General features: G+C 41.1%; 1 protein-coding gene and 1 long non-coding RNA gene across 3 annotated transcripts in view; both read right to left on the minus strand.

Moving 5' to 3' along the window:
• Window positions 1-2828: 2828 nt before the first annotated feature.
• Window positions 2829-3961, minus strand: LOC118175050. The gene is made up of 2 exons (XR_004754856.1): window positions 3176-3961; window positions 2829-3143 (listed from the first exon to the last, which is right to left on the minus strand). It is a non-coding gene; the product is annotated as an uncharacterized LOC118175050 (long non-coding RNA).
• Window positions 3962-6957: 2996 nt separating this feature from the next.
• Window positions 6958-12123, minus strand: part of AACS (acetoacetyl-CoA synthetase) — a 40899-nt gene continuing 35733 nt past the window's right edge. For both annotated transcript variants that reach the window (XM_035340996.1, XM_035340995.1), the window contains 2 exons: window positions 10801-11003; window positions 6958-8270 (listed from right to left, as the gene is read on the minus strand). In XM_035340996.1, the coding sequence (XP_035196887.1) occupies window positions 8133-8270; window positions 10801-11003 (341 nt within the window). In that variant the 3' untranslated portion in view covers window positions 6958-8132. The remainder of the gene's footprint in view (window positions 8271-10800; window positions 11004-12123) is intronic.

Consider the following 12123-nt stretch of genomic DNA (forward strand, 5'->3'; position numbering starts at 1 on the left):
CTCTGAGGGCTGGAGCTGGTTTTCAGTGCAAGCCTGTGGTGCTAGTGCTGTACACGGAGGGCAGGAGACAAACTACATCATGGAGGCAGACCAGAGGGCGGGAGACGAGAGACTTGTCACCAGAGAGATGAAGTGCTGCTGCACTGGTCGTGCTCAGTGCCTGTAACAACTGTAATCCCAGCCTGGAGCCCCAGGGAATGCTAACTGTCTTCCTCCCATTTACAGAGCTGCTTTGCTTTTCCAAAGATCAAGGTAACACACTAATTCAGGAAAAGTTTTCTTTTTATGAGCTATGGAATCCTCAGTTCCCCACTTCCCAACTTTAATCCCAGCTGGATTAGAAGAAAATCTCCATTCTTGCAGCAGTGTCTCAGTATCTTTATGCCATCACATCCAGCCGTCATCTTCTTGGTCTTGTTGCCATTTTCACCAGGGAGCAGTAGCATCCTGGACCCGTGAGGCTTGCTGCTCTCCGCGTTCCATCGCCTGACCACTGGGCTTTGCACTGGGTCTTTGCCCCCACTGCACAGACATGGGGATTGCTGGAACTGCATGCCCTGTGACCACCGCCACTGCTTTCCTTACGCCAGCACATGGAAGCCCTGCGTTGTTCTGAGGGACTGGCTGCCTCACCGTGTGTCTGTGAGCACACCATGCAACGTGAACCAATGGAGGGACAATGCTTTTGATGCCAGCCCCCTTTAAAGCTGGGGCAGGGGCTGATCTGTGGCACCTAGAGGACAGTGTGCTGGTCGGGGCAGGACAATTCTTTGCTTCAGTCCCAGCGGTCAGGGCCCACCAGCCCAGCCCAGCCCAGCTCTAGCCTCACAGCATGGGGTGTAGTATGCAGCAGCAGGGCCGAGCAGGAAGGGATCTGCCACCTTTGATCCCCCTGGGGGTTACATATAGGGGATTATCCTCACCACAGCGACCCAGGTAATGCCTGTTTTTTTTTTTTTTTTTTTTTTTTTTTTTTTTTTTTTTTTTTTTTGCCCATTGTGTGGAATTAGAACAAATCCCTCTGTGTGCCTTCCTTGTTAGGCAGAGTGCCCAGACAAAAGCAACCGGGCCTTTTTCTCCCCCTGTCCTAACGGAGCTGGTAATCCAGTTCACACCAGTGGAGTTCAGTAACATGTTTCACCAAAACATTTACTGGGGACAGAGGACAGCGCCCTGACATGGCCAACCCTCCCAGCCCACTGACAGACACAAGGGCCCCAATGTGCTAAACACTCCTGCATAGCCGCATGCATGGGTTTGTGTGGGCCTGTGCGTGTCTAGGCTTGTCCCTCCCTAAGTTCCGCCCCCTCTCCTACCACCACAGTTCAGGAAACAGGAGTAAACCCTAAAGCAAAGTGTGAAATAGGCCCCACCATTCCAGATAACCAGGTCCATTTAAAGCCTTGCTCAACATTTGCATTATAAGAACAAATCCTGTACAAGAATCTCCCTCCGTGCTTTATACTCTTGCATTAATTCATGAAGTGCCATGTATCTAGCATGTTTTATTATACATGAGAACGAGGCAAATTAAAATTCTCAGTTGCATATCACAGTTGCACACTCAAGGCCACCTCCTTAGGCCCCATCAAGGCGCAGAAGTCACACCTGTTTCAACTCAGCTCACCTTTAAACCAAGTTAGTTAAACTAGCACAAACCCTCACATAGTTTTCCTTAGGCAATTTATTTCAATTTAGCTTTAACCTCTTTGTGCCTAATAGCAGCTGAAGAGAAATGCATCTGGTTTAAAGGAAAAGTGCTCTGCCACAGATGTTAATTATGGCTGAGCTCTCTGGGCCTAGCTGTACTGCTGAAGCACCAGTGTGAGGCCTGGCCCCACTTCTCCACAACCAACTGCACCAGGAAAGTCTGACCAGTTTAAAAGTGACAGCAAAAGAAGGAAATACAACTCTGCATGTCTGTGAGCCCCTAATAATCACATTTTCCTTGTCAAAAGGATGGCAGGGTTCATGAGAGGTGAACAGCTTTGTGAACAGAACATGACTTCTCTGGCTCCTCTACAAGAGCCTGAGATGAAACTCCACTTTTTAGAGAGGGGAATGCAAATGAAGGGTCTTGACAGAAATTAGGCTGTTTGATATGACCCTGAGGCTCACTGCCCCACTGAAATTCAGATACATTTATCTATTAAATGAGACTAGGTTTTGTGTACAGCTTCCAAAATGTATTTTTTGAGGTACCAAAGAGAAACCAAAGAAGAATCTCCTAGGAATGGGCATTCAGCTATAGGCTCTTGAACGTCACAGCATCCAAGGATCACAGGATGAAGAACACCACTGTGACCTCCTCATCCTTTGGCCTCACTTGCTCCTGCCTGACACACACATCCTCATTTGTCTACTCAAACCTTCACAGCAGTGCCGAGTTCAGCTCTCCTTTAGTGCAGTTCTTCCTGCTCAGCTTATAGCTTGTTCTCATGAAACAGAGCCATCCTTGAAAGGACACTGTTCAAGCCATTCTTTCCCATAATACCATATCCAGAGTCTAGGAGAACAGTGTAATACAGTCAAACCCTGCTTATAATGGCATCCAAACATACAACAAGAAAGTCTTCCGGAAAAAAACTCAGGCTGTAGATCAATAGCCTAGACACGGTAGGCTCTCTTTATAAAACTAAAATCAGAATATGCTGAGGAATATACCCACCAGTGGGTATATTGTTACCCTACAATTAATTCTTCCTTTAAATTGCTATAACACAAAAAAGGGAACAGCACTGAAAAAGGGAATTTCTTTGAGCAGAATCCTTGTTAGTGATGTGAACTTTATGCTATTGTAAACTAATTAATTAACAATCCTGGACATGTTTTTTCTAAGGGGCCTTGTCATTTTGGCTGGAATCTCAGGCTGAAGCCTCTTATCTGCTGATAAGCTTCCTGAACTTTGCAAAACCACTTGTCAAAAGTAGTAGGATGAAAATTCTTCAAGGTCTTTTAATTAAGAAGTACAAGGTCCAATTAAGCCCTTGCTAATGTGCTACATAACCTGGTTAAACAATGGCATGCCAAGGATTTCCCCACCCCCACCAACACTGTTTTATCCCTTGAATTCATCTCCAAACAGTTGTTCAGAAGAATGGACATCAGAAGCAATGAGGAGAAATTGTGTGGACAGCTGCAGCCTTTAATGCAGTACATTAATACTTTGCAGTACATGCAGTACATTAATACTTTGGGATGTCTTATTGTTCTGCAACTGAAATTGTTCTGAGACACTCTTTGACTCACTAATAGCATTTCAGAGACCGTTTCCCCCTCCTCTGCTTACCAGATTCACTCCTACTTTGCACACAGATCATGTAGAGCAAGATGCTCAAACTGATGTTGATTATCTCATTATTTGAATCTAAAAAGGCCCCCTAATTCCCAGCAAGGAAAATGTGTGCTCTCATCTGCTCCAAGCTGCCATACTGGACTATGGCCATGCTTCACAGCAACTCGTCCCCTAGTTTTATTTCTGGTAGAATACAACGTATGATATTTAGTTTCCTCTTTCTGCAAAAGGTGCAGAAGAAAATTAAGTTGCATCTTGTTGCTGTCTAACACCTGCTTATTTAAGACCTAAAAATATCCTCCTCATGAAGGGAGAAAGATGAACCAAGAATTTGGATTTATGATCTCAGCTCTGTAGGACACGAGATCCAGACAGACACACACCTCAGGAAATCAGTAGCGAGCTATTAGGTTTAAATGGGGAAATTGCTCAATGCAGAGCTGCTGACAAAAATCACCTGTAGCAAGACCAATGCCTTTAGATGCACTGAAGTGTCTCTGATCAGTCTCAAAGGTGCACCGACGTTAAATGCTCAACATGACCCACTTGAAGAAAGTGCAGAAACAGCAACGTTTTCTAAATGCTTCTTCCAAATTAATGTCTAGTCCATGCTCTGCCCCAAGCACACGCAAACCAGGCAGTTTCAGACACCAGGTGACAAGCACCTTTTCCTGTCCTGCACTGCACTCTGCCACCAGCCTTGCCCAAAGGTGTCCCACATTCACAGAGCTCACCGTATCTGTGCCTTTTCCTTCCTCAGCAGCCTGTTTAGCACCCAGGATTCACACACTATCCAGGGAGACGCTTAACAGTGCTATCTTGATGTTTGACAACTTACCTACATGAAGACTACAGCAGAGCCAGCACTTGCAGCCAGGGATGTGATGTGGGGATGAACACTCCCAAAATACCTTCTGCAAAGACTCACTCACAGTCACCTGGACATCTTCTCCCTGCCAGAACATTCCCTACAGAAACAAATTTTCCGAGAAAACTCTACAGTTTTATCTCAAGAACAAACTGTTACTCTTTACTACTGCATTTTAAATATTATTTTAACACCCATTTACCTGTGTGACTGGCTGCTCTGCCTTGTAAATTATATCTTGTTAAATATGCACGCATTAAACTGAAAGACAATAATGGCCCCAGGGAAGTTGCATTCCATCTGGCAATTACCTGTATTTTTAAAATCACTGAATAAGTAATTCACACAACCAATTTCCTTGCACATAACAATAAACAATTTTATCAGCTATATCCTGCTTGGGCTGTTGCATACCAGCTTATTTCAGTTCTTCGAGAACCACTGCTAACCAGGGAAATTAATTGAAATCATAAGGTATTGGGAGGGGAAAGTATCTGCTCTAAGAGGAGCTGACAAAAGCACATTTCTAAAAGGGAGGTGATAAAACCGTCTCTCTCTGTGACTCAAGGGCAAACGGGCTGATTCCATCACGTAATTCTAGTGAGTTGCTCTCAAATTTACAGGGGACTGAGTGAGAAAAGCACCTAGCCAGTAGTACCGCTGCTCTGAACTTGCTTGCTGTTGAGTATTTTTGTCAGAGGCTTACGGCACTCTCCAGAATGAGCTCTGTTTGCGTGCCACACATGCCACTAAAATCTGCGTATGTAGCTTTTCAACCGAAAACACTGCAAATCCTGAGTTATAAATAGGAATCAAAAATGAAAGGGGCTACATGTTACAGAGTAAAACTATTTACACGCTGACAGCCCAAAGACATAAAATCTTTCTGGATGGGAAGACCTAAGCAAGATCAACAGTCCATCAGCTCAGCAGCCTTCTGCAAGCGGGTACAGCTTATGCCTTCAGAACATCACAGGGCTATGGGACTCAGCTTTCCTTATTAACCCTACAACATCACATGCTGCAATTCCATGCCAGACCTTTGCAGCCAAGTGTCTGGATGCCACCAATTTGCAAGGATTGTCTTGAAATTACATTTGACCTCTATTACCCTTATGCCCAAGCCCTGGAAGGAATACAGTTTATAACTGGGGGTGGGAAGCAGAAGGAAAGCTACGTTCCCTGCTCTTCCTTGGCAATCTGGTTAGCTTGCCCCCCCACTTTCATAGTATTTTGAACAATACCCAGCTGGATAGAGTACAACTGTGATCACAGCTCTGTGGCAGTATCCAAAGAAATAGGTCACTTGTGTTTATCTTTGCTTATTATTAGTGTAAGGTGGTTGTTTGGAGGGCAGGCTTTGGGAGGGGTGTCTGGACAATGCCTCAGGCAGGCTGGACACTGATGCCAGCTCTGCCACAGTCTCCCAAGAGCACATCACTTCTCAGCGTAATGTAAGCAGTCACTCACCCCTTCTTCTTCTTGCATTTTCACGAGCTATTGGTGTCCAGCACTTCTGTAATTCAGATTCTTGAAAGCAGGTGAGGCAGAGCTCATTTGTCTGTGCAGTCTGCAGCACTTGTCAAGGGTTTATGGCTAGGAAGTCATTGCCTGTACACAGACCAATTCATTAACATGCCTACCTTTTTCTTTGTTAATATAGTACAAAGCTTTTCCTGGACTGTTGTACATTTGGACATCTTACCTGTTATGAAAATTTTCTGCAGTGTTTCTAAGTGGGATATAGGATTAAAAAAACCCAGCCCCTAGGCACTGTATATGTTCTTAATATATCTGTGCTTCTAAACTATCTTTAATTAATGAAATATCCCCGAATTACTTATTAATAAGAACCTATGTGTTTTGTAAACTCAAGTCATTTTGCATGAATTAAAGAACAATATCATGAAGTTTTAATGAATACAAAGTCACAGTTAATGTAAAATTTATATATAGCATGCCAGAGGGGAAAGGAATTAAAAAGTATTTTTAATCATAGGTTATTGGCAGCTGGATAGCTCTTTTTTCTTTATATACTTTTCTAATGGCTGCTTGGTATTCATATTATTGCATTTATCATGCCAGCATGGTATATTGTTCAACTTGGTACAGTTCAAAGAGTCAAATGGAAGCCAGCTTGTTTAACGTCTCATTTGCTAATGAGGCATTTCTGCACCCTGCAGTGCATGCGGAGCTGGTGTCCACAGTGACTGTGTTCTTTTGACTGCCACAGACTGTCTGGGAGGGGCAGTTGCACTCTTACTGAATTAGCAGCAATACTTGTATTCTGCAACAGCCGTCAGCTTAGTGAAGCTAGCTCGCTGAGATATATCACAGGGGGGAGGAAACATGCAATTAGCTTTTACTAGTTGCAGCTAAACGTGAACACCACAAACTCATTGATTTTGCCCTAAGTAGTGGCCGAGTGTGCACCTTTCCGCAGAGCCATACCCATTAGCCACATTAACATACTGCAACTTAACAACTTCCTACTGTACTGATCCAGGTCAGTGTTTCAGCATACTTTCTTCCTCTCCTATTTGCCTATGACCTTTTAAATGTTCCAACCACGTGCACAGATAGCACCACTGTTTTACTTCTCCTGGGCTCTGTATTAGAAAAAATATGGTAAAAAAAAATAGGATAAAACTTTCAGAGAACAAGAATTTTGTAGTGGGGTGGACTTGGCTTAAAACCATTAAAATCAACAACAAATTAAGCTAAAAATGGTTCCATGACAACCAGTCTAAAGGAAAAGAAAATTGAGAAAACTGAGTGGAAGAGTAAACAAATATATATTATAACAAATCAATTTATTGTGATTATAACTGTTGAATGCATTCAACACAATTGTAAGGACATCCATTTTTTAATGCATTAAACACTTAACCCACAAAATTCAAATAGTACAGGAGAAAACTGAATGCCAGAGGTTCGGTACAAGAACTGCAATCACGTTCTTATGAAAAAAGCAAAACAATGCTTTAGTGCTTCCATTGTATTGTTTTAGTAATGTTCACTACAGTATTTTTCCCTTTATGAACTGGAAGGATACAGAGCTAGAAAACATTTTAGTCTTTCACTTTCAATATGACATTTAGTAAAAAAGTTACAAAACCATCAGCTTTTAATAAATGAACATACTAGAATTCTTCAGCTAACAACACTGAATTGTTGCTTTATAGCCAATAAAGAACAAGGAAGCAGGATGATGTCTTCAGCTACAATAATGTTAAACCCAGAGTAATTACAGTAAATTCCATGGAAATAACCTGGAGTTACACCAGAAATACAGGGATGATTGCTCCCCCACCTTCCGAATCCCCAGAAGTCAGTCAATGAACTAAGAGCTTAAAACAAGAAGGTTACATCGTAAAATGAAGCGGCAATTACCTTCAGGAGTACCATGAGATATTTCAAGACTGAAATTATTCTGAGTCAAGTCAAACAGGTTTAGTGCATTATGATTTGGTTTTATGAAAACATTTAAATGCACACTACATATAGAATACTTCTGTATTTCATAGTCAAGTAGTTAAAATTGCTGTATATTCCTTGCAGGTAGCTCTGAAACACAGACTGAAAAAGAAAGATGCTAAAAATCCAGTTTTAAAAAAAAAGAACTTCTTATGAAAGACATTATCATCATAACTGTAACATCTGCTACCGGTGCTCCCATTTGATGGGCTACCGATGTAAAACTAACCAGAAAAGACGTATTCATCATACATATAAAAATCAAAACAGGCAGGTTCCTCCTTCCAGGCTGGAAAAGAACTCCAAGACATATGGCATATTTAACCAATAAAAGGGAGCTAAACTTTTCCCAAGCCTTTCATAATGCACTTAAAATATTTTATTCTTTTAAAACAACCATTGGTATTAAATAGAGCTTTTTCTTTACATACAGTATTGTTATATACAAAACAAACACAGAACAAAGACAGATGAAAAAAAGAACACGTGGCTTCAGAAATTCTGAAGCTCAGGAATATTTTGGTAGAGGTCCAAAGTCTCTGGGTTTGAGAAAGCTCCCCGCTGCTCAACTTCTTTCCCCGCAATTATTTGCTTCACAGCTACTTCCACTTTCTTTCCATTTATCGTGTACTAAAAAACAAAACCAGAATTGCAAAATTGCACTTTTCAGGTAGTAACTTTATGAAAAAATAAAAAGCCTCACCACCTACCCAAGAATCCAATCATGATTTAGCACAATGTCTTCCCTTTTCTGTTGTACTTGATGCATCAGAATATTTTCCGCATCACTTGAAAAGTGAAATTTGAAGAATTTGAAGATAGGTCATTTTAATTTATTATTCCTATTTGATAATACTGTGAGAACCTGATGAGGCTCCAGTTTAAACCAATGGAAACAGATCAGAAACGTGGTATCAACACAAAAAAATTGTTGGTTTATGTTTTGACACATCTAATTTTCAAACAATTTTTAATTTTCTAAGGGTGAGCTCAAAGCCCAAACCCAGTGACTGATCTTTGGGAGAAGAAAACCCATGACTTACCTTAAACGTACAGCCTTTCTCCTTATAAGGAGAAATGAAACACTGAGCTTAAAGTGTAATTTTAGATGACCTTCTGCTTTTATTTGCATTAAGGTTTTAATACTACCTTCCTTTGGGTTTGTACCACTGTAAATTTTTGGAAAAAGAACTTTGAAAAGTTGACCTTCAAACACATCCTTAGCCTTGTCTGTCTCCTCTGGGAATGAAAACCAAACTTGCTCTACTACTCAATCTGCTCCTGCTGATCAAGGAACCCAGGATGTTCCAGACCTCCAAAGCTGTTGAAACTCATCTCCAGGAGTCAACACTTTTCATCAGCGATCTTTCAGAGTGGGCTAAACAAACCTTAATTCAATACATTCTTTCAGTGTTGCTCTTGATACTAAAACAAACTTTTTCTCATTAAAACTACCAAAGTCATGTAATCCTACCCTCTTGAATCACCTTAAGCAATCAATCTTCCTCCTCAACAACAAGCAACTTAAGTGTTCTGGTTTCTGAATGCTTGTGAAAGTTAAGTGGACTGGAAGGGAACAGTACCCTTTAAAAAAGATTAGACTGTTCAGCAAAGCTAAATTGTTTAATCAAACAGGCAAGCATCTTGTAGATCATGATCAGAGTGCTTATCTGGTCAGGACAGGACTAGAAAGATTTGCACAAACAATTTGCAAGGTTCTTCAGTACCCAGAGATGTCATTAAAACCATGCTTTGCATTACTGAAGTGATTAGCAAATCAACAGAGCTGTTATTTACTTCTACCAGTATACAGTGTCAGTATTCCATAGGATTAGGCTGTATATCAGGTGGAGATTCAAATACATTTCTGTAAGTAGCAGAAAGTAGAAAGAGGTCTCCGTTCCAAGCAAAAACTTCAAAGAAAGATGGGAGACAGCTTTGATCGCTTTACTACTGGCATATTTACCTGAAATGTAATTAACATTCACTCAATTTTACATTCAGTCAAAGTGTGAACTAATTAATGATCTAAGCAGGATTTCCTGAGGGACAGACCATCATAAACACCTAATTGCCACCAACTTTATGCTGTACATTCTGGTGATTTATGCAGTTTACAAGTTCAACACTTCATGCAGAAGCTAAATTGCAGCCTGGAAAATCTAGCCTTCATGATTTAAGAGGTGCAGGGGATTTTACATACATGCTAAGACATTTTCTACCTAATACTATTGGACAGCAGTGGCCTGAAACAGAATTAACTCAAGAGATTACATCAAAATGACTGTGCATTATATGTAGGCTGGCAGTCCTAAACCCTAGACCATTTCCACATAGAAACCTATACTGGCAGTAAATGAGTATCAGAATACCAGATGATTGGGCTGAAACCTTGAGCCTTTTCTCTGGACTCACACAAGTCTCAAGGCCATTTGCACACAGACAAGTACTCTCCGTACCCTGATCCCGCAATGAGCTGTCCGTAGAGCTGTTGGGAAGGCTGTAGCGTCAGAGAGGACTAGGAAAAAAGCCAGGCATCCCAAATAAGAGTTCACACTGCAAGGAAGAGTAGTGTAGAGTACTGCAGTTCACAACTCCAGAAGACTGAGCGTGCAGTACATTTAACTATAAGATTTTTTCCTCTCCCTTTGGTAAGCAGAAAGATTTTATTTTAGTTATTGCTACTGGTAAGACAGTGATAGAGATACATTTAAATGGCTAAACAGATGTAGAAGTGAAATGGTTTACAAAAATACTTATAAATTTGCTCAGTGCTCTTAGCTTTCATAAGAACGTTATATCAAACAAGAAAACAAACAAAATAAGCTTATGGGTAGCCTGAAAAGCTGAAGTTAAATTACTTTCTTAGTATTTTCCTTTAAAAGACTTTAAGTATATATTACTGCGAAAATGCAGCACATATTTATAAATTGAGAATGGGCATTTTTAGGTATTGTTAAAAAACAAAAACATGCTTAGCTGAAAAGGAGATGAAATGATGTTGCTAGGCAACATAGACAAACTATTTATAACGCTTGAATACACTTTTGAGATGCTAAAATTTCCATGCATGTGGGTTTGAAGAGCAATGACAACTGCTCCTTAATTACTATTCAAGGTGACAAAGAAAAAAAAGTAAGCAGCATTTTTCATGACATACCGGAATGCCTTTGGTTTCTAGAATGAGGCTTGGAACATGTCTGGCAGAAAGTGCTACACGTATTGCATCTCGAATTCTTTTCACCAGATCCTCGCTGAATGCATGGTTTAATGCCATCTTCAAGAAGAGTATCACCCTTTCCTCCCCATCTTTGTTGTACTGAGGGATGCAGAGGCTATCCGAAACCTCCTCAAAGGCTTCAACTGAAAAAAAAAAAAAAAAGAGTCCTTTTTAGCACATGCTTTTGTTATATTCTGGATGCACATTTTCTCTAAGTGCACCAAAGAAATGCATCACCTGCCCTAGAGCTAAATAGGAAAAACAGACTTCCTGGATTGGTTGCTCTACAAGCCTTCCCTTCAGCTACTTTGTTATTCTAACTCCTGCTCATGTGCAAAACCAGGCTTAAGGACCACATATTTACGCACAGGACAACAGTAGTCTGCTAGAACTTCTGGGACTGATAATGACTTTTATGCTAAACTGTTTTCTTTGGCTTTTCTCACTGCTTAGATAGAAAACTGATGTGCCTGGTCACACAAGAACAAGGAGTGGCAACAGGTGTCCAAGTCCCAGACTAGCACCTGTGCACACCCAGTAACACCACCTTTCACAAGACAGACATTTGAAATAGGAAGCAGTGTGCGGCTTGAGAATCTCACTGGGACTGGATTCAAATCTTAAGAGTTCAAACCAGTCCCTGCTAAAGCTGCTATTTATACTACAGAACCATCAAACCTGGGGAAGCAGACCCAGATGCCATTTGTACCGGGATACACCTTGAGCCTTTGTGCCAGTTCCCACCAGAGACTGCTCCCCAGTTTAAGCTCAGAAATGTTGGATGCGCGACCAACAATGGAGCACGACCCAGGGCAGCTGCAACCAACACCCAACACCCACACAGCTCTTCCACAGATGAGGGAGGCTGATCCTCCAAATCTCACACAACACTAGAAAGATGATGCTTCCAACAAAACACTATTTACATTCAGAAGGCTATAGCACTGCAATTTAGCCTCCCCATCCTCCTTTTGCACATTTGGCTTCAACTGCAATCCTTCTGTCCTGGTTCCTGGAATCATTCCTCAGTCAGTTTTAACAACCACTTATCATTAGGAATGATAAAATAAATCAACATCAAGAGCTTGTCTTAGGCAGAAAAAAAAAAAAAAAAAGGATAGCCTCAGAGTTTAGGTACTCTTATAAACTTGCATTAAATAATATCTGTAAGACCTTGTCATATGAAAGCAACATCTTACAAAGAACATCTCAACAAGTTGTTTTCAGTCCTACAGATATTTTAGGAAGGCAACCAATTTCAGG

The sequence above is a fragment of the Oxyura jamaicensis genome, chromosome 15 (assembly GCF_011077185.1).
Source record: "Oxyura jamaicensis isolate SHBP4307 breed ruddy duck chromosome 15, BPBGC_Ojam_1.0, whole genome shotgun sequence".
NCBI classification, from domain to species: domain Eukaryota; kingdom Metazoa; phylum Chordata; class Aves; order Anseriformes; family Anatidae; genus Oxyura; species Oxyura jamaicensis.